This window comes from Microcaecilia unicolor, chromosome 5, assembly GCF_901765095.1.
Source record: "Microcaecilia unicolor chromosome 5, aMicUni1.1, whole genome shotgun sequence".
In the NCBI taxonomy this organism is placed as follows: domain Eukaryota; kingdom Metazoa; phylum Chordata; class Amphibia; order Gymnophiona; family Siphonopidae; genus Microcaecilia; species Microcaecilia unicolor.
In genome coordinates this window covers 267678459-267704473 of record NC_044035.1, presented here as the reverse complement: position 1 = coordinate 267704473, position 26015 = coordinate 267678459, and the positions used below count along the sequence as shown (strand labels likewise).

Here is a 26015-nt window from a genome sequence, read left to right as displayed (position 1 = left end):
CAACTTTAAGGTGCCATTTATAGAATTTGGGGGGTATGTATCTTGCTATTACAAAATTGGCATGGGTGAATCCTTGGAAGAGAAGGTTGTGTTTCTATTATTACATTGTATTTCTCCAATTCAATAGGAAAGATGGGGGGATGATTTATTGATCACAGTATGAATGGGAAATACAGAAGAGAATCTTTTAAGGGCGTGCATAGCCAAACTTTTCAGTTTGGTTTATCACTGGAGTATAAATCCTTCAGCTCATGCAAGGCAGCAGCCAAACAACTTGCACTCTCCAACCAGTAGGGTTTCCATCCATTTATAATCAAATGATTACAGCTTGCTGGTATGCATCAAGTACAGACTCAACAGCAAGCGTGTATGAAGCCATGGAGAGAAGGATGATGCAACACTAGCAGCTAACAGACTCCACAAGTAGAGGGGCACAAATAGTGGCTGGAAGACCCCACTGTGAAGATGAAAAGTTTGGGCAGTAGCGATCAGTGAGCAGCTCAGCACTAGAAATAGCTTCAATTCTTAAGGTACCATGAGGTTAATTGTGTACATTCCCCTTCCCTCTTCCCTCCAGGTTTCCCTGATCCTTCCATCCATTCCTACTGTTCCCCAATATCTCTTGTAGGTTTTTCTGCTGTATTAGCTTCATTTTACTGCATTGGCATCTGCCTCTGTGGTCCGTTGTAAGCCACATTGAGCCTGACACTGTTGGGAAACTGTGGGGTACAAATCAGATAAATAAATAAATAAAATTTGTTATCCTAGAAGGCACTTACTAATTAGGAGGTGCAACCAATCATTCCCTTTCTGTACTGTGTAAGGATGAGCCCAGGACACCACTGATCACTAGCATTAAAGCAGCAGCAGCAAGTGGTTGATTGGAGACCTAAGGTAGCACGAAAATTGTAAAGTAAGCAGAAGAGGAGCACTGCCATCTACAAAGACACTGACCACAGAGGATATGAACTGATGTCATGGAGCCTGATTTTTATACAGGTTGGTTACATGAGAAGTCCAGAAAGGCACCTCTTATGTAAAGCCAAAGTCGATTCCTATTTGCCTGTATAAAATAAGCTCCCAGATCCAGGCAGACTGAGGATAACAAGAGAAGATCCAGCCTCAACAACATGCAAAATGCCAATGCAACCTTTTATGCTTGCAATGAGGTAGGTGTAAATGTTTGTGAGGTCAATATTCAGAGATGTCAGTGCTCACATTTTATCAAAGGCCACCACAACATTTAAAAGGATGCATTGAATATATGCCATCACGTAGGCAATAGTCAGCTGTTATACCTATACAGCAGCATTTTAGAATGTCACAGATGGATAGAACCTGTCCTAAAATACATGTGAGCTGGATATCCAGCATTTTACAAACTGAAATGTCCAAATTATGAACAGGAGAAAACAAGGGGCATCACATTTGTATGGGAGCATAGGAATGTCCATCTTATAAAATGACCACATAAATGTCCATGCAGAGCAGAGGGGTAGCGTCAGGGCTTTTTTTGAGGGGGTACTTGGGAGTACTGAGTACCGGGACCTTTTCCATTGTCTGCTAAAATTGACCCATGGACCCCAAGTTTTAATGAAAGAGCTAAGGCTCTACACACCAATTCTGCCTTGTCATAGGTTCTGTGACTGTTTGCAGGGGACCTGGCTATTGTGGGGTGGGTCCCCTCAGTGATCACCCCACCACTGAAGGGTGGCCTGGCATTTGAGTACCAGCACCATTTTTGCTAGAAAAAACGCACTGGGTAGCATAATGGTTAGAGCAGTAGGTTGAGAATCAGGGCTTCCAGCTTCAAATCCCACTTCAGCTGTTGTTGTTTTTTTTTTTTTTTTTTTTTTTGGGGGGGGGGGTTAATTGTGAGCCCTACAGGAACAGAAAAATACCTACTGTACCTGAATATACACCACTTCAATAGCCTTCAGGCATACAGCTGTTTCATATATTCAGGTACAGAAGGTATTTCTGTCTTTCTGGAGGGCTCACAATTTAAAAAAAAAATGAGCTGAAGTGGGATTTAAACCTGCGTCCCTTGGTTCTCAGTTGACTGCCCTAACCATTAGGCTACTCCTCAGATCTGCATGCTGCTGTGTTAATTTCCATAATACCTGAAGCCTGGTATCCCTTGCTGGTTTCATATTTAGTGGAAAGGGAGGGGGACAGCAACCACTGGGGGATTAAGGAGGCATATTTAATAGCTTGTATAGGTAAATTTGAAGAACTCTGCATCTTTTTGGGATATTAAAAGCGGGTCCTGTAAAATTGTGTACTACTGTCCATTTTGAGACATCAGTCTGTTGAACTTATATGGATGCATAACATTTTCACAATGATCCAGAATTTATGATGCAGGGTGTGTTAGTTGCTCTAAGTGAGCGTTTAACTTTGTGGACCTTTCAATCAACTACCAGTTGCTTAGTGCCTCCCTTGAGAATTTAAATACCTCATCAGCATCCCTCCCACAATGAACAAAACACCTCGGTGGAGATAGGAGTGTCATAGTGAAGTGATCACACTGGGTGGCAGCAGGAGCTAGAGTGGCCTAAACAGGCCAAGACACCAAAAATGGAGCAGTGCATACGAACTAGCTTAGCCTGCATCATTTCAGTGCCTATTTTTGGGTGACATTTACACAGGGCATTATTTTTTTTTTTTGAGGGGGAGGGGTTCTTGGGGGTACTGAGTACCTACACCTTTTCCATGGTCTGCTAAAATTGACCCGTGGTCCCCAAGTTTTAATAAAAGAGATCAGGCTCTACACATCAATTCTGCCTTGTCATAGATTCTATGACTGGTTGCATGGGGCCTGGCTATTGTGGGGTGGGTCCCCCCCTCAGTGATCACCCCACCCCTGAAGGGTGGCTTGGCATTTGAGTAAGGGCACCCTTTTCACTGGAAAAAATGCACTGCATTTACAGACTCTAGCCCTGTGCTCTGCCTGGCTCTTGAGTAACACCCATACAGCCTGAAAGATTTTAAAAGAAAAGTCAGTTTTATGTGACACTGAATCAATGCTTCTCTACCTCTGTTTGCTCTTGGATGCTTTCTCTATTTTGTAACAAATATATAACTTCAGCAAATTAATCTTTCTAACTTTCTCTCTTTGAATGCAGGAGGAGAGAAAATGGTGCTGGATTGCTATGTTTGTTTTCAGTTTCTGGTTGAGTTGCTGACATCAATAGTTATGGGATCTAGAAAACTGAAGCAGGGATTGACTGATTTAGCTGCTTGTCAAAAAGTTTCAACATGATCAAAGTGACTCATGCTTCTTGCCTTCTCCCCCTCCCGAAGTAGCTCCACAAGCTGCATTACAATAGTGACAAAATACATGCATGAAAGAAGATTTAGCTCATTCTGTCCGTACGGTCTATTCGGTTTATTTAAAAGTACATGAATCAGAAATGTTCTTATTCATTCCTTTTTACCAGTTCACCAAAAATGAACGTACATCCCTAGAATCTTTATTCATCAAACAATTAAACTATTTTTTAAACAGGTTTATAAAATATAAATTAAATTTTTACGTAAGCAAGTCACATCTCAAAGACCACACAGCACTTAAACATAATATACCACCAAGCCAGCAATTTCACCTTGGCACCAGCTTCTTTAAACGTTATAGTACACTTTGGTAGCGCTAGGATATGGTGCAGCTATTTGCAAATTGCATCCTTAATCTTATTACCTTAGGATCAGATTCCAGGTGGTCATGGTCAGTAACTAGATCGTCAAGGGTTAGCAGATGCTGTAAGGGTAGTGGTAGTGTTGGGTCAAAAGGGGGCACTCTCACAAAGGGGGTCTTTTATTAAGACATGGTAGCACTTTTAGCTCGCGGTAGAAATCAGCTGGTAGTAAATGCCAGCTGATTTCTACCGTGAGGCAAAAAAACACTGAGGCTTAGTAAACTGACCCGTAAGCCAGCAGCAAATTTACTAGAAACTGGTAAAGTCATCTTTCAGAGATGTTGAGACCCTGATTAGCCTTCCTAGTCCATAAGGCAGAAATACCACCAATGTAATTCTAAAAGCAACTTGAGAACTTCACAACAAATGTATTAATTGCAGGCTTCTTAGTATGGTACTAGTACACTATGCCATGTTTCAACCTTCACCCCCCCCCCCCCCCACCACCATTTACTAAGCCACGCTAGCAGCTGCTGTGTGCTAAGCTGACACAGCCCGTTCACTTTGAGCGGGCTGTGTCAGCATTGCTGCACAGCTTAGTAAAAAAAAAAGGGGGTCACAGTTTCCGTTAGACAGTAACTACAGCATGTAGTTAAGAGAACAGGCCCATAGGATATAATATACCAGCATTATTCATGGTCTAAATTTATCTGTACTATGCTGTCCTTTACATATAACTATTTTCTCCATTCATAGAAAATGGCATCGAGTTGTCCAGTGAACATACAAAGTTCCTTCTAATTTTTTCTGAAAGTGAACACAACAGAAAAAAGGAATGTGGCAAGGTCTTCCTATCCCATATATACCGTACATGCAGTGTCTTCAAAGTGATGTCCTTTTTCACTTGTTTCCACCTGTTGTCCAATAGCTGAGCGCTCTAAATATCACAGGCTTGGAGACAAGCATTTTCAAAAGCTATGTTGAACTAATAGTGGTATTTCCCAGACAGGAGCAGGGATGATGTAGTATCATGTGTGGTTGGCTGCAGCCATTATGAATGCCCATCTTGCAATCTTAAAGCAGATACTGGGTAATTGTCCCAAATCATTGAATAAATTGTGCTGTGTTCCTCATTTCTTCTGGACTGTGGTACTAGAGGCAGAGTCCTTGCCGTTACCAGTCTCTCAGCTCTACCTTCTGGCTTTCCTACTGAACTCTGCAATGTCATCTTGTGTCCTAAAAGAGATGAAAAATTGTTCTCCTTAATATACCCTACCAATTCAAAACTGCTATTTCTTTAATTTTTTTTTTCCGATTACATGATACCATAATTGTAAAGGCATTAAACTGGATGACCATATGTTATCCTAGGAATAAGAATACTGAAATTCTACAGCACCACATGAAGGTTTGACAATATTCCATCCCAGCTATAAATGAAGCTTTCAGTGTTGCAATGGCTAATTAAAGCCAGGCAAACTGAGGCATAGGAAATGATTTACAGGATAAGATTTGAACCAAGAAGCTCCCAGCACCAAGTCTCCTGAAACACTTAAAAAAAATTTATTTTAGCTTTGTTGAATATCTTTATATCACATTTGCCTCATCAAACCCTGGTTGCTCTTCATCATACTGTTAATCGTATAGTCTCAACAATTGCTGTTCATTGTTGTGCTGATCACATAATCCCGAATCCTGCTTGCATTTCAGAATCACATATATTTCAAAACAACAGAGACAGCGAGGGCATTCCCTACGGAGACCTGTTGCAACTCCCAGGCTTCTTCAGGGGAATTAAACGTAGGGATCGTCCTCGCTGCCCTGCTGCTTGAGTTAAGTGAAATATATCCAGCTTAGTAAAAGGGTCCCTTAGATTGTGAGCTGTCCAGCGACAGGGATATATACCTAGTGTACCTGAATATAACTCACATTCAGCTGCTACTGAAAAAGGCGTGAACTAAATCCAAATCCTAAAAATAATAATAATAATAATAATTTTAAATAAAAACCATGGTAAATTTGGATGGGAAGATGATATGTTACTTATGGATTATGTGGCTTTAAAAAAAAAAAAAAAGCTTTAAGACCTGGTTATTCACACAGGCTTTTAGGGATCAATGATAGCATATTTGGCATAAAGAGATGCTATTAGTATTAATATATGTTTTTGTTATTATATTTGGTTATATGAAGATTTTATTGAAATTGGATTTCTAAGTTGTTTCACACTTTCAGCATATGGGAAGTTATATGATCTTATATTATATAACTATACCACAATGACTATCCCTTCAATATTCAGCTGGCAGCAGTCAGTGATTTTTTTTTTTTAAGCACTAGTTACCACTGGCTAAATTAGACCTGGATGTTAAATGCTGGACCATATCCAGGCACCTGATTTGAATATCCAGGCATGACTGGCCAGGAACTAGCCACTGGTATGCATGTCCTGGCTGATATTCAGGTCTTATAAGGAAGGCTGCAATTACTTCTAGGAGTCAATACCATCATTTTGGAACCCAAAGCTGGGACGGGCAGAACCAGACAGAGAAGGAGTGGAGAGGGACGGTTCTCGCCTTAGTCCACTAAATACCAGTGATCGCCTTCGGATGTCCCAGGTGTGGCTGAGGGCCCATTAGAGGGGGGTGAGGAACAGAGTGGGGTGATCATACAGGGGACTGGGGGAGGGGGGATCAGATAGGAGAGCCATGGAAATCAGAACTGGCGGGGGTGGGGGAGCAAAGTAAGGGGATCTCAGGATCGGGGGAGGGGGTGAGGGTATGGGATCAGTGATCCAGAAGTTATGTGGGTGCCAACCAATATTCAGTGATGGCACCCACATAGCTATTTCATAATGTCTGTTTTGATTCCTGTTCTGAATGGCAGTATATTAAAAATTAAATAAACAAACATAAGCGGCAAAAAATAGGACAGCCTTTTGTATAGTCCTATCTGATCATTTAGCTAAGCAGGCACTGGCACTGAATAAGGCCCATGCCCACATAAGGGCCAGTTCCTGTCTAACTTCCCCTGGACTACCCCACCAGTGTCAGGCAGGGTTTTTGCAGTTTGGCCCACTGAATTATCAGCAGCTGACCCACTTAGGATGGTTCCACATTGAATACAGACCCCCATATCTTCAGCATATTAAGCTGCATAAAAACAAAATGACGTGGAAGTTCTACTCACGTTTTTTCACCAACTTTGCTAAAATAATCAACATCACTGGCAGAAATACACCAATAACGCCAAGAACAATCCACATGGTAGAGGTCAATGAGCCCAATGCATGCTTTCCTATTGAAACAAAAGAAAATATTTCACTAAAACAATTATCAATTTTGACATTTAAAATCACTTTTTGGATTCATTTTGGCTAAAATCAAGCACCAGGTCTTAGCTAGGAGTTGAAGACAGCCCCTTCTTAACAGTGAGGTAAGACTGAGAACCAATCCAAGAGCCAGTGAAGAACCAAGGAGGAGTAATGCCACTAGGAGGCAATACACATAGCACCCAGTAGCAAACTACACCTTTCTGTTACTAGATGTCATCATACATAACCACCATGAAGAAAACCAACCACTCAATAGTCAGCTGGCAGTGGTCACCACCATAGGCAGAATTAGGCCCCAGTATTCAAAGGCAGGCCATGTCCAGGCACCGTCACTGAATGTTATTTTTGGTAGTGGATGAATCTGTATTAGTGTTATTTATTGTATTTTATATTGTTTGGTTTGTATTGTTATATCTTATTTTGTATGTATTTTTTGTTCCCCACTTAGAATGTTTCATATACAGCAGGTTAGAAATCAAGTTTTATTATTAGTTTTATGATGATGATGATTAGGACCGGCCAAGATATTCCCAGCAGGATTTATGCATTTTAGATATCCTGAAAACCTAACTACCTTGGTGTGCCTAAGGACTGGATTGAGAAGTACTGGCCTAGGGCACCAAATACTTTTGCACACGAGTTTCTATGCTGCAGAAGCTGAGACGCTGGTATACGGGACTGCTTATCTCAGACAAATGAATTGTGCCATTTTGGAGGGAATATGTTCTGTGGAACACTTAGTCAAATCTGGTTCATTCTCAAACTCAATGTGTCTTTTTCGGCCCCCCCCCCCCCCCCTCAATTTGGTTCCATACTGTTAAATTTTCAGGGTTTTTTTTGTTTTTGTTTGCAAATAGTCTCAACTCATGTAGGAATGATACATTTTGATCCCAAGCAGTGGTGAATTTTTGCCAGTTCACCAACCTGGAATCTTTGCCCACTGACTTGGAACCTCTTGAAACTTACTTCTTTTCCCTCATTGCAGCTGGAGTGGAAGGCAGAACCCTGGCTGGTCCCCATTTGTACTTACATTTTTTTTGTTAATTACCACCAATTCCAAGGAGAGGGTGAGGGATTGGTGCCCTAACTGGCTGAAGAACAGCAGTGAAATGGGGATTCCTTATCCAGCTCTCCCCATGCTATTTGTCAGGGGCTGACAGGAGCATATTTCTCACCTTCGCCATGTCCAGATAAATCTAAATACTTCAGGATGGGTGATTTTAGTGTCGAATGGTTCACTTGACAGGAAAACTGTATATTGTTGAACAATTCCTTGGAGTCTTGAGTGGGTATGAACAGGTAACTTAAATAGGAGTAAGAGCCATTGGTATCAATAAGCAGGGAGTCGTTCTGTCTTCCATCAGTGATGAGCTGGCCTTCTTTATACCAGGAGAGTTGAATGTCTGCAGGGTAGAAATCTCTGGCAGTACACAGCAAGGCACTCTCATTCTTGGAAGGAAGAAATAATTCTACCGACAGGTGAACAACTGGAGGCACTGAAACAGAAAAACTGTATATGTTAAAATAAGTTAAACTTCATCCCATTTTTATATCTAAAATTGTGATACAATGCACATGGGGACGGAAGATCTCAGAGCAGCTTTTTAACCTGCAGACTGAGCATCTGATTCAGTTAAACTCCAGGAGAAATCTGGGTGAGGAGGGGTTTTTTCAGTTTAGACTCTCCTTGGCATTTTATCTGGTCTGTTTCCAATGTCAGGCTGGTCCCTCCAAAAAACAATATGAAAAAGGGGACAAACAACATGTGTGAAGGGAGAAGGGGCAGATTTGGCATTACAATTTTGACTCCACGGCAGCTCCTGGTTAAAACCAACATGCCTGAAAATAGTACAGGTCCAGTCAGGAGAGTGAAACCTTTGTCATCTAACAATCTTAAGAAGTTCAGATTAATACAATGTTTAGATGCAAGACATGTGGGTGGGGGCACTGGGAGTTGGGTTACATTTGGGATCCTGTATTCAGGTTCCCGAATAGAAAATCAAGAAGGAAGAAAACACAAAACTGGTTTATACAAGGAGTGATCTCCTACAAGCAATCATGCTTTTACAGCCGGCAGTGTGGAAGATTTTTTTTCTGCGTTAATATGTTATATGTTACTATCAAAAACAAAAGTTTGGGCTCAAATATTTTCAAGAGACTTGCCCAGCACATAGTAGTGGGGGAAAAAAGTCTCTCTCTTCTACAACTGCCATTGTTAAAACATTTCTGTAGCACTAGAGGGTGTAAGGAGCCCTGTACTAAGATATATTTGTGCTGAGGGGTGTGGAATTGAGACTCGCCCGCAAGGAGGCTCATCTGACTTCATTCCCCTTCCGCAGGGGAGAACCTCAGTTTCTGCTCCCCAGTACCTCTCTACTCGTCTCTCCCTACGCCCCCTCGGGTACTCCATTCTGTAGATAAATATCTCGTGTCTGTCCCCTTCTCCTGTACTGCTAATTCCAGACTCCGTCCCTTTTATCTCGCTGCACCTCACACCTGGAATACACTTCCTGAGCCTGTACGTCTAGTCCCGTCTTTGGCCGTTTTCAAATCCAGGCTAAAAGCCCACCTCTTTAATGCTTTTGACTCCTAACCACTATTCACTTGCCCTGTACCCTTTTATCCCCACCTCTTTAATTCCCTTACCTCTTAGTTGTTCTGTCTGTTTGCCTGTCCTATTTAGATTGTGAGCTCTTTGAGCAGGGACTGTCTTTTCATGTATGGTGTACAGCGCTGCTTATGCCTTGTAGCGCTATAGAAGTGATAAATAGTAGTAGTAGTAGTGGAGGACAATGAGAGGATTCCTGGAAGAGCTAGTAGGTTCACCCCCCCCCCCCCCCAGTACCTTGCTTTTAAAAGGACAACTTTAATTGCTTATTTCTTCCCAGTGCCAATTTAAGATCCCAATCTTTACATACAGACCTCTTCATTTCTCATTGCCAGTCTTTTTAGATGATCCTATTTCGACATATACTGGTTCATACCCTGAGATCCTTGTAGAACAACATGTTGCCTATTCCACCTCCTCCCAGAGCAAGTCTAGATGCAACCAGACAGCTCTTTTTTTGGCACCCTCCCTCCAGAATGGCATGCCACTCTACTTGACTTGAGCCATTATATGTTCATTTTAGACAGGGCCTTAAAACATGGCTGTTCACCCTTGCATTTGGAGATGGGTTGAGTTGGGGCTGGTGTGAAAGACATTTTTGGAGATTATTACCACCTCCTACTCCAGATAATTCTTTTTCTTCAGCTAGTAATCTATTTTTCCTTCCATTCTTTTTACCTTTACCTTCCTAGATTCTTTATTTTGATAATTATTTTATTTGTAAACCGCCTTGATGTGGTTCATATATGCAATATGCCAAATTTTAATAAAGTAAAGCTGGAAAAAATGACTATGAACTCAAGAGACAGGGGCACTTTTTGTGTTGCTACTAACAGACAGTAACGTTTGACCAGCTATTCTTAGTAAGTCTTTTTAAAGACCAGCCTACACAATTGTACATCCAGCACAATTGTATATTGGAGTTTTCACTTCAAATACAGTTTAGAAGACTCCTGAGGCTGGCCTGTGGCCAAAACACAGTACTGTATGGAGTCTACAATCTACCGTACTTGAGCAGTTCAAGATCATTGTCCCTGTCTCTTGAGTTCATGGTCATTTATCCACTGTCCTTGTTTTCTGGAACATCCTTCATGGGAATTCAGAGTTCTTCCACCTCGGTGGAATTTCTTATTCTTAATAAACTAAAGCTGCCATAAAATGGAATATAAGAAAAGTCTTGGCTTACCTAACACTGTAAGATTCAACTTTAATTCTTCTAAGATGACTGTAGGAGGTGGGATTATGATTTTCACAGTATAACTGTAAACATCTGAGTCACTTTGAGAAACATTCCAGATAATAAAATATATCCATTCATTGTCATACTTCAGCTTTACACGATCATTACAGGCGCCATTCCAGTAGCCAAAGGGGTTATTATAAGTTCCATGACATAGAACTGAAGATCTCTGGTTCCTTGTGAGTGTCACACTGATTCTTTCATATTTGTTTGTAAGGAAAAATCCTTTTTTTACCATTTCACCTTGTATTGCTGAGACCTTCTCCATCCTGGGCTCCAGGAAGTCAGCTCCACTCACTATATAGAAAGAAGTTCAATAAATTAGTTACAAAACACTAGACACATGCTTAGGAACATAGTGACTAATATACCCAACTTTCTTTCTCACAGACACCGAAAGAGAAGAAATTGACCTCTTCCTTAGAGTCAGAAGCAGATGAATCCAGAGACTTATGGGTTGTGACCATCTACCAGCAGATGGAGACAGAAAGTGCTGAACTGAACTGTCTTAGAGAACAGAATACTCCTTGGTCAGTCAGTATTCTCTTTCTCCAGCAGGCGAATGGACAGTCTCTCACAAGCTCCTGGTCTCATCTGATGGTGGCTCCTGTTCTGGGTCTCAGTGCAGTGGAACTTTGGTGTGCGCAGCTGAGTGGTGCCGGCTTTAGAAGGTACACCTGGTGATACCATGTCTTTCCCCTACCCTTTCTCCTCACTCCAGGCCTTCTTTTTTTTTCAGTGAGGAAGGAAAATTGAAGGAAAAAAAGGGCATAATTCTTTAAAGCCCACAGCCTTGGCTGCAGGAGAGATACTGGTTTGGACCAGTATAAAGGGCTTAGTAGTGGAGAGTGTGTGAGTGTGCTTCCAGCAGCACCGAGTCTCACAGGCAGGACTCGACAGCTGGATCTCCTGGGGTGTGAGTGTATCTTTAAATTTCAACATCATGTCAGTCGTGGTTTTACTTCTGTTTTCTTTATAATGGCTGCCAAGTTATTCAACGCTATTCCCACCCTGAAAGCCGACACCAGCATCGGGGAAGTGTCCAGGTGGCCGTACAGGCTATTTTCTGGCAGAGGAGGCCATGTTCGGGGAGGCCCTGTTAGCTTCCCATGCCAGTTCATTTTCCTCATGGGGCTGAAAGTGATCCGGCAGCCATTTTACAGCAGCGCCGACAGGTTTTTTTTTTTTTTTTACCAAGCAATGTTTTGGGGGTCCTTACATAGATGTCAGCTGCTCCAGGGTTTTCTCTGGGGGTGGGGTCTTCTGACCTCCCCCCCCCCCCCCCCCCCCCCCCCGAATTCATTCTGCTGCTTCATAATGCTTATATGTTGAAGAAGTCTGGAAGGGGAAGTAATAGTTCCTTTTTAGCTCAACCTTTGGAGATTTCTGGGTTGCTTCCTGCCTCAGTCTCCCTTGATGGACCCTGCCCCGATGAGGAGATGTTTGCACTCCAGTTCAGAAGTAGTGTCTATTGCCCTCCGGTCTCCCTCTCAATCTAAGCAAGTCATGTCAGGGCAGTCCTTTTCTGCATAGATGCAGGAGGAATTGGAGGAAGGGGAGCTATTTACAGAGGACCAGTGTGTTTTTTCTAGCGAGAAAGGTGCCTGTACTCAAATGCCAGGCCACCCTTCAGGAGTGGGGTGATCACCGAGGGACTAACCCCAGATTAACCAGGCCTCCTGCAACCAGTCACAGAATCTATGACAAGGCAGAATTGGTGTGTAGAGCCTGAACTCTTTCATTAAAACTTGGGGACCATGGGTCAATTTTAGCAGACAATGGAAAAGGTGCCAGTACTCCATACCACCAAGTAGCTACCCCCTCAAAAAAAGCCCTGCAGAGGACTCTGAAGATCCCACCACGGTGCGGGTATTTCATAAGGAAAAGTTGTCTTCCTTTAAACCTAAGACTCTCCAGGTTCTTAATATTTCTTCTATTGTTCCTACTACACCTCCATCTGCTAATTCTAAAATGGCGAGTACTACAAGACTGCCTAAGTCTTTTTCCAGGGCACGAGGCTATGCAGGAAATCATCACTGCTCAATGGGTCACCCCAGATGCTACCCTTTGGGTGGCGAAGGCTATGTCATGTCTTTACCCCGTTTCCACACCTGAGCTGGAAAAGCTACGTTTACCTACAATGGATTCGTTGGTGGCAGCAGTCACCAAAAAAAAAAAAAAAAATGACCACGCTGCCTGTGGTGAGTTAAGATTTTACTTATAGTTTCAGAGTTGGTTAAATGCTGTTCCTAACGTGGGAGCCAGTGAACTGCATCAGGGCAATGTGCCATAGGTCTTCTGAAAGGGCCTATTTAGTGTTCTCATATACCTTTCATTTAAAGAGATTTGAGTCCCCTCATTTTTTTGACAGAGGGCAGTTACTTAAAAAACAACAACAACAAAAACACCTTGAAAGTTCCCCTCACTTCATTTGTGGAAATCTCCTTTTGTCACTAGAACTCAATTTATATTGGCAGTACAGGTATTCCTTTTTTCAGCATCTTTTACAAAGGAGTTTAGTATAGAGTCAAGCTTATTGGCACCCTTTTTCTGTGAAAAGTTTTACATCTTGAATTTTTTCTGAGGCTAGTGCACTGTTTCCATATCTCTCCTGGTCTCTGTGGTAACCATGGAAGAGTCAATGCTGCCATGGTGGCATTTTTTTCCTCCAGGTGCAATGTTTACATTTCTTTTAGAAGCACAATAGTTTATTCTGGAAGGTAGTTGGCTTTCAATCTGAAGGTCACAGGCTCATGACTGCTTTGTGCATAATATTAGAAGCTGTGGAACTCAGTTCTATTTCAAATGGGGCATATTTTACTTCACTCTTTCATGTTGCTTGCCTCCGCAAGCAGTTCATTGCATGGCTGGGACAGCTAACACTATGCTACAGTGCTAAAGGGTAGCTGTGTTGGTTTTCCACAGCAGCTCTGCTCTCTGGTATTGTACACTGACACTGACCAGAACTCTTGAATACCAGCTCCAGCCACCTCTGTATCAGAGGCACCTCTAGCTATATGTCATAGTGTATCTAAATGCTCCTATTGCACTTTTGCACCTTTTCATTGTATTGGACAGCTAGCAATATTACAGAGCTACTTCAATGCAGTGGCGTAGCTAAGGGTGGGCCTGGGTGGGCACAGGCTCACCCATTCTTGCCTCAGGTCCACCCAGTCAGTAGCCCATGAGGCCCCCAAAACTCTTCAGTGGTGACGCCTCACTACTCTATCTCCCTCTTCTCCACTCATGGCCTGGCAGCTGCCTGTCTCTCTGTGGAACCCCCCCCCCCTCCCCGGTCTACCTCAGAGTTACTGCTGGTGGCATTTCCTATAGGCATCATGCGCCGCTTCTCTCTATCACGTCCTGCCCTCAATGATGTCATTTCTTGTTTCTTTGGTGGGAACATTGTAGAAAGAAGCCTGCAGGACCAACGTAGGTTGCCTATAGGAATTGCGGCAGGCAACAGCTCTGAAGTAGTACCAGGGGGTGGGGTTCAGAGAGAAACGGGCAGACATCGGTTCATTTGAAACACAATATTGTATGTATGCACAGGGGTAGGGGTGGGGGTGGGGAGGTTAACTCTGGGCCCACCCAAAATGGCAGGTCTGCCTACGCCCCTGCTTCAAACTGTTGTACTCTTTCATCGATGGACATCGATTGGGCACCCTGTGGAATTATCTGTACAGGTGATGATTTCTCAATCATCAAGAGGGGAATGAATTGATGTGCTCTCAGGTCAGTGGCCAAAAAAGAGCACATCAATTCAGTGCATGGCATGTTTCACCCTCCCCCCCAACTCCCCCTTTCTTCTATTCCCTTGGTTTATAGTTTCACAGCTTATCTTGCAGATGTTCAATCATGGTCTCATGCCTGGCTACATTTTTATCTTAGCTCTAAGGCCTGTCCTTTAAACTTTCATGCTTCTCTGTGTCTCTGCAGTTTGGGCTTTTTTACCCCCCCCCCCCCCCCCCCCTTTCTCTCTCTCCTGTCTCAGTTTCTTATCAATTTGCAGACAACAGAGTTCCTTTGTTAGTAATTCAGAAAGCTATAATGTGATGATCTCTGTTAGAAAGGGCCTACACAAATATAGTTAGGGCCTAAACCCTATATTCTATCTCTGCAATTATGTTACGTGAAAAAGCAATATATTTACACATTTCTCACAGCCCACATGCCCCACATCGCACCTGTCCCACCCCCTACATTGGGCCAACTTCCACAATATCACCTCCCTCCCCCCAACAGCAACTTCTATGATTCACCCCCCCCCCCCCAACAGTAATTTCAACTTGCAATCCTCTTTCCCCGACTGAAAAACATTACAAAACCAGTCCATCTGGCTGCCCCCATACCTGGCAGAGTAGAAGCAGCAGGCCCAATAAAGGCAGGCGGCACAGCACTGTACAAAGGCAGGGTGGTAACAGAGGTGTAGCATTGTTGCTCTCCACTCGCTGCTCTGTCTGGTCATGAAAGAAGCAATGAGTGCCAGGCGGTTGTCTGGCCAGGTAGCACGTGGAGGGTCAGCAAGCAACACAGGTAGAGGCGGCACCAGCAGAGGCCTACAGACAGAGAGCGTGGTACCATGGTCTGAAGCACTTTAAAAGCTTCAGCATCCCCGCTCCTCCTTGCAAGGCAGGCTGGGAGTGGATGTTGGTCATCCAAAACCAGCGTGCTTTGCAAGCAATAACCAGCGTGTTTTCCATGAGGTGAGGGATAGAGGGGAGAGGGAAGTTCCAACTTTGTAAACCAAGCTATCAGCCAACAGCTGCTGAGAGGGGGAGGGCCTGGGAGTCCAGCAGAGGGAGGAGCCAGAGAGGAGAAAGAAAGCAAAGAGAGAGAGGAAGACTGCACTAAAAGCAAGTGCTATCTTACCCGCGCCTCTCTGCAATTCGGAACTGTCGGTGATCATTGATCACAGTAAGAAAACATTTGGGCCGGGTGATATCACGGGATCAGCGTTTGGCGCTCTTTAGTGCCAGCACACTGGACCAGAGCCTCACCTGGTCCACTGGCAGAGCTAGCCTTGCATGTTTGGATTACTGTGCGCTAACTGGCTAGTGCAGGGTTAAATCAGGAGCCTCCTAAAGAGGAGACAGTCATTTCTCCCGTGTTACCTACAGGTAATGTACACTAGTCCGAACATTAGTGAATGACCTGAATAAAAATATTTATAAAGTCTTAAATTGTGTCACAGTAAATCTAGGCTTGGCATGTGGGAAAGTCTCGCATTTTCATGTGCTAAGCCCAGATTTCTGCATACCATTGAAAAAGGGCCCCTTAGATTCCTAAATTAAGGAAGATTTTCAGACAAATTTAGGAACTTATGTTTTCTGTAGAAACATTTCCTAAATTTAAGAATCTAATACTTAAGCTCCTAAATGGAAAGTGATAGTTATAATTTGACTGTATAGGTATCATTGTATTAAATTGTTTTAATGCAAATTAAAAACAAATACATGTAGACTTGCAATTCGTTTGCTTACATGCAAAGCCTGATTTTACACAGGTCGTCGAGGTAGGAAAAAGGAGGTCTAGGTCGGGACATTCAAAATGTGCAAGGTATATTCTTGAGATTTTTGTAAACTGCCTTGGGTTTCATTTTTAGGGTGGGAAGTACGAATAGAACTTTTATAAACAAAAGGCTCACTGTAGGAGAAAAGAGGTAAGGTAATAGGATTTGATGTAGCGCCTTTCTGTGGTACAGTTAAAGCGGTTTACATTATATACAGGTACTTTCTCTGTTCCTCGTGGGCTCACAATCTAAGTAACACATGTTCTTGGTAGAACATACAGTGGGAACAGTCCTGATACAAAAATATGTGTTGAAAAGAGAGCAGCAACTGGGGCTCTATATACATATGCTACATGTGTAGTTGTCTTCATTTACATTCTTAACTGCCATACTTCAGAAACCTGGACATACAAGAGGAGCCAATTAAGAAATCCAGCTGCACAACTATGTTTTGGATTTTTGAGGTGGTTTTAAAAACAGTAGCGAGCTGAGCACAATTGTGTCCTCAATCTCTCTTCCAGAGCTTCGGTCCAAGCAAGCAGTTAGCTAGCAGTTACATATGACTTGCAAGTGTAAATGCATTGGGCACATCTTTTGAAGTCACGGTTGCACAATAGGAAGCAGATTTTCAGGCCCTTCCAAACCACATCCCCTTCAAACTGTACATACTATAATATGCAAGTGTAAATAACAGGTTTTCTAGAATTAATATCTACGTGCATAGGGCCGTTTCAGAGCCAGTGCAGGGGTGGTTGGCACCCTAGACAAACCTTCAGGCTTACATCCACCTCCCCCCCCCTCCCCCCCACTAATTAACTTTCAGGCCTGCAGTCCCTTCTAGGTTTTGATAATTAAACTCAGTTATGATCACACAAACATTTTAAAAATGCAAGTAAAATTATGTGCTGATGGTTCTTTGAGTTTCTGTGGCTGTCAGGACTTATTGCCACCCCCCCCCCCCCCCCAAGAAGCTAATGCCCTAGGCGACTGCCTAGTCATGCCTAATGGTTGGTCCAGCACTGCCCATTTACACATGCAATCCCATTATTTTCTGTATCCCTTCTAAAATGACATCTTTATGCAATTATATTTATTTAAAAATATTTATGTTCTGCTAATCACTAGCAGATATAAGTGTTAATACAATAAAGCAAATGAAATAATAAAATAGACAAACTAAATTCACAACTCGTGCACTAAAATAGCAGATAAAATAAATATACTTCAGGTGAAACTGGAAGGAACAAAAAAGAAGCAACAGATCACCAAAAATTAAGTTCAAAATATCCAACTTATTCACCACTAAAACAATAAATATATAAATAATTACAAGCCTGATATGGCCATATTTTGACCTCTCAAAGGGTTGCGTCAGGGGCTTGAAACAGAACTGTTAATAAACATACAAAAACAACCTATATAATAATTCTCACCTCCAGCCTAACCTTTATACCTCTATTCAGGAAATCTAGACTGCCCCAATTTGACTGCCCTATTTGACTGACTGTACATTTGTCCTTTAGATTGTAAGCTCCTTGAGCAGGGACTGTCCTTCTCTGTTAAACTGTACAGCATTGCATAACCCTAGTAGCGCTTTAGAAATGTTAAGTAGTAGTAGTAGTAGTAGTGACCTGCCTGGGACCGTGGCTCCCTTGGAGGTGGTCAGGAAGGCTCCATAGATCAGACTGACGTCACTAGCCGCATTATGATGTGAGCCTAGCAGACCAACTCCGAGGGAGCCACGGTCCCAGGCAAGAAAGCACGTTGGAGGTGAGAGATCCGTCGCGTCGATAATGGCGCCGCAAACACCCCCCCTCCACCCCTTCTGTCGTTTCATGACCCCCCTCCCACTCCAGCCCTCTCTGGCCCTCCCCTTCATAAGAGCTGGCTGCTTAAAAGTATTTACCTCCTGCACGCAAGGACCCCGCTTCCGTCTGCCTTTTCTTTCGATTCTGTTTCAGCTGTTTAGCTGAAACACAAGTGAAAGAAAAAGCTGTCGGAAGCGGCGTCCCTGCATGCAGGAGGTAAAAACATTTAAGCAGACAGCTCTTACGAAGGCGAGGGCCAGACAGGTGGGGAGTGGGAGGGGAGTCCTGAAACGAAAGGGGGGGTCAAGAACGACACGGGGGGGTCCTGACACTACAAAGGGGAGGTCCTGAAACGACAGAGGGGGGGAAGGGGGTCCTGAAACAACACGGGGGGGAGGGGATTACTGGAAATCCACTGGAAGGGGAGGGGGTCCTGGAACTCGGAGAGGGGGGGAGAGGTGGAGTGGGAAGGAAAGAGGGGGGATAGGAAGAAGTGGGAGGGGGTCCTGGAACTCGGACAGGGGTGGAAGGTGGGGGAAGGAGGGGGTTCTGCAAACTCTCGGTCTCACAAAGAGTCTGTGTATCGCAGACATACTCTCACACTCGATCTCTCTCTCTCTCACACACACTGTATCTGTGTGAAACACACACACTCTCTCTCACTGTCTCACATACGCACTTGCACACACACTGTCATTTTCACACACACACACTCTCTCACAGACGCACTCGCACCAAGTCTCTCTCTCTGTCACACACACACACTCGCACAGTCACTCTCTCTCTCTCACACAGTCACTCTCACACACACACTCTATAAAACATACACGCTCCGAGGAAAACCTTGCTAGCGCCCGTTTCATTTGTGTCAGAAATGGGCCTTTTTTTTTACTAGTAATAGTATAAATAATAAAAAACAAAAAATATTAGTATAAATCATAAAATCAAAAATCTCAGTTATAATATAAATAATTAGTATATTGTCACTAATGAAGTGAAATATATTGTGTAATGAGCTGGTTTATAGGACTCCCCATATCCTATAGGTTTCATAAGTACATAAGTATTGCCATACTGGGAAAGACCAAAGGTCCATCGAGCCCAGCATCCTGTTTCCAACAGTGGCCAATCCAGGTCACAAATACCTGGCAAGATCCCAAAAATGTACAAAACATTTTACACTGCTTATCCCAGAAATAGTGGATTTTCCCCAAGTCCATTCAATAACGGTCTATGGACTTTTCCTTTAGGAAGCCGTCCAAACCTTTTTAAAACTCCGCTAAGCTAAGCGCCTTTACCACATTCTCTGGCAACGAATTCCAGAGTTTAATTACACGTTGAGTGAAGAAACATTTTCTCTGATTCGTTTTAAATTTACTTCATCGCATGCCCCCTAGTCCTAGTATTTTTGGAAAGCGTGAACAGATGCTTCACATCTACCCGTTCAACTCCACTCATTATTTTATAGTTTCCTTAACTATGTAATACGACTTTATCGGCCCTGCTTACTAAGCCACAGTATAGGTGCGCTAGTGTTTTTAACACACGCTAAAATTTAGTGTGTGCTAATGCTAGAGACACCCATAGGAATATATAGGTGGCTCTAACATTATCGTGCGCTAGCATTTTTAGTGCACCTTAGTAAAAGAGGCCCTTTGTATATATGTTGTCCTTATCACATTGCTATTATAAAAGAATCCAGAGTGCATTTTGTTACACATTTAGGGCCCTGTTTACACAAACACACACTAGCGAGTGTGTGCTAAAAATTAGCATGTGCTGTGCAGATGCCCGTAACATTCCTATAGGGGTCTACACAGTTAGCACATGCTAAAAACACTAGTGCACATTTGTAAACAGGGCCCTCAGAGAGTTAAGAAATTTAGGGCCCTGTTTACTAAGCAACGTTATAGGCATGTTAACATTTTTAATGCGCATTAACCATATACGTGCCTACTATATCCTTATAGGCACCTACAAGGTTAGGGCACATACTAAGCGTTGGCACGCTAAAAACACTAACACACCTTAGTAAATAGGGCCCTTAAACTCTGTTTTTTGTTGGTCAACATCACAGGAGAATGTATTTTTATGTGATATTTGATATTTATTTTTGGTATAGCACAAATATGGATGGTTAACAATGATATGTGTTCCTATGGTCTGTATTTATAACTGATATTTTATGATTTATACAAATATTTTTTGTTTTATTATTTATACTAACATGTTTTAGTATGTTTATTGACATTTCTGTTTCAAGCCCCTGACGCAGCCCTTTGAGAGTACAAAACATGGCCAAGTTGGGCTTTTAAATTATTTAAATATTTATTGTTTTTGTTGTGCATAAATCGGACATTTTGAACTTAATTTTTGGTGATCTGCTGCTTCTTTTTTGTTCCATGCTGGATCCTGTAGATTGATTGTCTGTTTTTGAGGAACATATTTATGACATCAACCCTGCCTGCATGAAATAAAAAGCAGTGAATCTTCCTAAAATCAAAATGTCTAGTGATGAAAACCAGTGCCTAGAACTGAACTGTTACTTTCCTCTGACATCACTCCAGTAGCCACCTACACTTGGGAGCCTAAATTTGGATGCTTAATCCTACTCAGATTTTGAAGGAGCTAATTTAGGTGCCTAACTCCCAACATTGGGTATCCAAAACCCTTCAAAATTGTCTCCTATGTGCATACCATAAAAGTTATTTCCCTTATATTCATTATCTGCCTGTTGCCCTGAGGAAACATTCCAACTTTTAAATAAATAGGCTTAGGTATCCTTTGATTTTGACAGGATCAATTCAACATTTCATGGCTTTATGATGAAAGAGGCCTTCTTTGTAATTTTACAACTTGCAAATCCCAAATACATTCAACACCCTGCATTTTTGCTAGTCAGCATGCTGCATTATTAACACTTCTCATAGTATATAAGGGCCTTGCAAAATTTACATATGGCATTGTTATAAGTCACAGCTTCTCAAACCTGTTCTGAAGTTCTCGTACAGCCAAAAGCTATTCACAATGACCATGCATGAGATAAATGTGTAAATACTGAGTTTTCAATACATGCAAATTTATCTCATGCATAGTCATTGTAGATAGTCTGAAAATCCAACTGGCTGTGGAGGTCATCAAGGCAGGATTCAGAAGTCCTATTTTAAATTTACACCATTCAAATTTTCTGCCTGCCTAAAACACACTGGGCAATTCACAGCCAAAATGATCAAGAGAATGGAAAATAGCTCTGAAAGGAAATAACTCATGAGAATACTGGAACCTATGAGAATCCTATGAGAGCCTATGAGAATCCTGAGCTAACAGGAAGTAAGTTCACATTGGAGATGGACACTCTGGGAGATGTAGTGAGAAAGCAGCAGCAGTTTAGAATACAGATGAAGGGTGAAGGTAATCGAAGCACCTGGAACTAACTGGAAGTCTGCGGATAAACAACAAAAGCTAGACTGCTTGTAAAAGCAGCAGGACAAGCAATAGAACTGAAGCATCACAAGGAACAGAGAAAAGTGGAAAGTACTGGGCTTAGCTGTCAGTCTCTGATGAGAGATGGAGCCTCATGGAAAGAATTCTACTACAGATTTTATTAAGAGATTATGAAATTGTCAATGTTTTGGGAAACTGATAGGAGGGCAATGTGTTTGATATAAAAGTTTCTGATTAGAAGCCATAAGGAAGCACCCATCTGGTAAGTTAAAAGAAAAAAAGCCAATTTTAGATAGGCCTGAGAGGGAAATTAAGACATCTAGGTCTGGATATAAATCAGGCACATGTCAAGAGTAATTAGGCCCTCCCTCCCCATTATTACTCACCTTTCCAAGCAAGTAAAACGAACATATGAACTAAGAGGAACTTTTTCTTTTGCTGGTAGCACTGCATTTTCCCGACACTGTAAAAACATGAAAGTATTAGATTTAATAAGTTTAGTCATGTGGAATGACCAGGGCCAGGTCTAGGCTAACCACTACCTTGTGTAAAATTGACACCCCACTTCAGTGGTGACAGCTCTGGGATAGTACCTCCTATTTTCTTTGTGGCAGTAGCTCCAGCATAGCATCCCCCTTCCCTTGCTTTTTCTTTTACACAGCACTCACTCCCCCCCCCCCCCCATCCAAACCTTGCACTTTATATCCTCCCACCTTTTCTCTCTACCCCTGCTTCACGCCATATCAATGCACATGTCGCACCCCTGAAAGACCAGCACTGGGTATGCCTCTTTAAACCCAGTGTGCTGGACCCAACTCTGGGGCATGTGAATCATGTATTCATAATCACAATCAAACATTTTACTAATCACCAACAGGAAATATGCAAAAAAGCAATTAGAGATTACAAAGCCTGCATGTGACACTCTGGGCATTTCACTCCCTACACATGGATTTGGGAACAGTGCACTAGAAAAACCCATGTCTTAGAGCTTTGAGTCCCTTCTCACCATTCATCTTTGTCCAGGGCAAGCCATTGTGATGTATGACCATACATGGTGCCATGGATAAGGTGACACACCGCCTATATGGAATAAAACTTAACTATGAACTATCCTGAATAGAAGGAGAGCAGAATACTGCCACTACTAAAGGAAATAACCCTGCTTGTAGCTGCTACCACTGGAGGGTGGGCATCAATTTCTATTTTTGCACAGGGTGCCAGTTTGTCTAGAGACAATCCAGTCTTAAAAATCTGAGTAATAGGATGCAGGCTACCTGGCAACCACAGAGCTTTCCGTATTGCCCATGAGAAAAACTGTTTTTTTGCAGTGAAAGCTCTTACCAGACCAGCAAAAGAATTATCCAGGGATGATGATCTATTCCAGGTTCTTGGTCTCATCAGAGGAGGACCCGTAACCTCTCCTACATGATTATTATAGTACAGGAAGCAGCAGCAGCTGTACAGGGTCTCTCAGCAGCCCAGTGTTTAAAGGAAGTTACTTCTAGCACAAGGTGATAAGACACCTCCCCAGTTCCTGTTGTTCACCATTGATGAATATGAAAAGGCTCCTTATCTCTCAGCATCTAAAAAGTAAAAATATCTTCTTTCCAGGTAGAGAAAAACTCTCCTTTATTTAGATGAAAGCAAACATGTATAAAGATTTATTTTATCGTAATAACACAATCAACTTTTATAGCTAGGGCTTAGAGTGCAGGCTTCAAGCTTCTCACATGTTTTAATGCCGTTCGGACTGATTTTGAAGGGGGAAAAAATGACCACACAGGATGCCATGAATAAAGTGGTGACGTGCCACCTACATCGAATAAAATTGAACTATGCTGGTACCTTGCTGTTCCAATTCCCATTGTGTCCTTACACTTCACATGGATTGGGGGGGGGGGGGGGGGATAGTGATGCACAGCAGAGGAAGGACAGAGAAAGCTAAGTTACTTACCTGTAGCAGGTGTTCGAGGACAGCAGACATATATTCTCACATGTGGGTGACATCATCCACGGAGCCCAGTGCAGACATTGACATAGTGCAGTCATCTGAGGCAGTGCTCCCACAGTGCATGCGTGGGTGCCTTCCAGTCCAACGCTCCAGCACGGGACCAGGAAAGGTAGGAGGGATGTGAGAATATATGTCTGCTGTCCTCGAAGAGCATCTGCTACAGGTAACTAACTTAGCTTTCTCCAAGGACAAGCAGGCATGATATTCTCACATGTAGGTCTAACTAGCTACCAGGCTCACAATATGTTTATGTTTATTACAAATTTGATATTATGCCAAATCTGAGACCAGGCCAAGGTGGCTTACAATACAATGAAAAATTAAAATTAACCATATAGGTGAAAAGAACATCAATGAAGATAGGACAGATTAACACAAATGCATACAGCAGCCATACAAGAAACTAACCACCTAATCAATATCATGACTATTGAAGCAATGCAGACCCAGCGGTCCTGGGGGAACCTAAATTCAATTGAAAATCCAAAAGCTTGCTAAATAAAAATATACTTTCAGCACTTTTATATTTGGGAAATGAAAGTTCTAACATGAGATAGTGGGGGAGGGGGGGGGCAAAGTATTCCAGTGGGATGGGGGTAAGAAATAAAAGGCTCAACTCCAGGTTAATTCTTAGTTACCATTTCTAGGGAAAGAAGAACTAACCGGTGAGAATCAAGGGACTGAAGTGAACATGAAGGAGTATAATTAATAAATAGTGACCAAGGAAAGCTATGCGGGAGAACTCAAATGTAAAGCCTTGTGCATTACACAAAGAACCTTAAACCAGTGTAGCTGGGAAAGTAGTGGAGAGATGTGGTAACAATGTTTAGCATTACATAGAAAGCGAGCAACAGAATTGTGAAGTGTATGAAGACTGTGGATGAGGTACCCCGAGATATCACAGTAGATAGAGTTGCAGTAATCAATACGGGTGATAACAAATGCATGAATAAGTGTATGAAGGGCAGGGAGGTCAAGGTATTACTTGATAGACAGAATTTCGGCGTATCCAATTAAAGCCCAATTCAACAACCTGAGAGACCTGACAGTCATAAGAACATAAGAGTAGCCATACTGGGTCAGATCAATGGTCCATCTAGGCCAGTATCCGTTTTCCAAACAGTGTCCAAGCCAGGTCACTAGTACTTGGCAGAAACCCAAATCGTGGCAACACACCATACTACAAATCCCAGGGCAAGCAGTCGCTTTCCATATCTGTCTCAATAGCAGACTATGGACGTTTCCTCCAGGAATTTGTCCAATCCTTTTTTAAACCCAGATATGCTAACCACTATAACTACTATTACCAAACCCTAGTATTTCCATATAACTTTGAGTGCCCCCTAGTCTTTATACTTTTGGAAAAAGTAAAAAAAAAAATTGATTAACTTCTACTCATTTTACACCACTCAGGATTTTGTAGACCTGAATCATACCTCCCATCATCCGTTTCTTTTCCAAACTGAAGAGCCATAAACTCTTTAGCCTTTCCTCATACGAGACAAGTCTGAAATCAAAAATAACTCCTATGTACCAAAAGAGTGTAAGAATATTAATTTGAATATTAAAATGATTAAGAGGGATAGATGAAGAGGAAAGTAAACCTGAAATCCAACAAGCTGTTTTTGAAGGATTGAGGACCATCTTGTGCTGAAGTAGCTAATCAGCAAGTAAACGTAAGCATTGTTGTAAAGGTGAGAGATTGGGCTCAGATGGAAATACTGAATAAAATCAGAAGAATGTCATCTGTTTATATGAAGAATTTGATATTACAATTCTGAATAAGAAGTGCTAGGGTATTCAAGAAGATATTAAATAGTAAGGGAGATAAGAGAGCCCTGGTACCCCGCAAATCAAAGATCTAGTGGGAGAAGTAGAAGAAAGAGTAGATACTGCAAATCTCCTATCAGAGAGAAGTGAAGAAAACCACTTTATGACAGTACCCAAAATTCCCAGAGATTGAACTAAAAGTAAAGAATGATCCACTAGGTCGAAGGCAGCAGAAAGATCCAGACAAACCATAAGAACAACCTGACCAGCATCTAAGTATGAGTGAAAATTGCTATTCAGTGCTGTTACAGTAATTTCAGTACTGTGCAAAACCCAAAAACCCTGTTTGATGTGGATGTAGAAAGAAATGATGATGCTAAAATTCTAAGAATTGTTCAAAAACTACTTTCTCGGTGACCTTGGATAAAATAGTAAGATTCGAGACGGTTCGGTAATGATAAGGAAGGGAAAGACCAGAAGCAGGGTTTTTCAAAATGGGCATAACTATTGCTTTTTCCCAGGGTACAGAAATATAATAATGAACCTGGCAACTACGTAAAAAGTGAGCCTGAGTGAGGGCCAAAGTGCAGAGATGACCTTTTAGTAGTAAAAGGTTTTTGCAGGAATGCTTGTCCAAACTGGCTATC

At 42.3% G+C, this 26015-nt stretch overlaps 1 protein-coding gene across 2 annotated transcripts; it reads right to left on the bottom strand.

The window, feature by feature from the left end:
• Positions 1 to 4307: 4307 nt before the first annotated feature.
• On the bottom strand, positions 4308 to 23007 carry LOC115471408. 2 transcript variants are annotated; one of them, XM_030205113.1, is made up of 6 exons: positions 22929 to 23007; positions 21971 to 22047; positions 10767 to 11117; positions 8148 to 8468; positions 6828 to 6935; positions 4308 to 4874 (listed from the first exon to the last, which is right to left on the bottom strand). In XM_030205113.1, exons 2-6 carry the CDS (start codon positions 22035 to 22037, stop codon positions 4690 to 4692), a joined length of 1032 nt encoding a protein of 343 aa, XP_030060973.1. In that variant the 5' UTR covers positions 22038 to 22047; positions 22929 to 23007; the 3' UTR covers positions 4308 to 4689. The 2 variants fall into 2 exon arrangements, with proteins under 2 accessions (XP_030060973.1, XP_030060974.1); XM_030205114.1 differs by having other exon boundaries at positions 22934 to 22999.
• Between the last annotated feature and the right edge of the window lie 3008 nt (positions 23008 to 26015).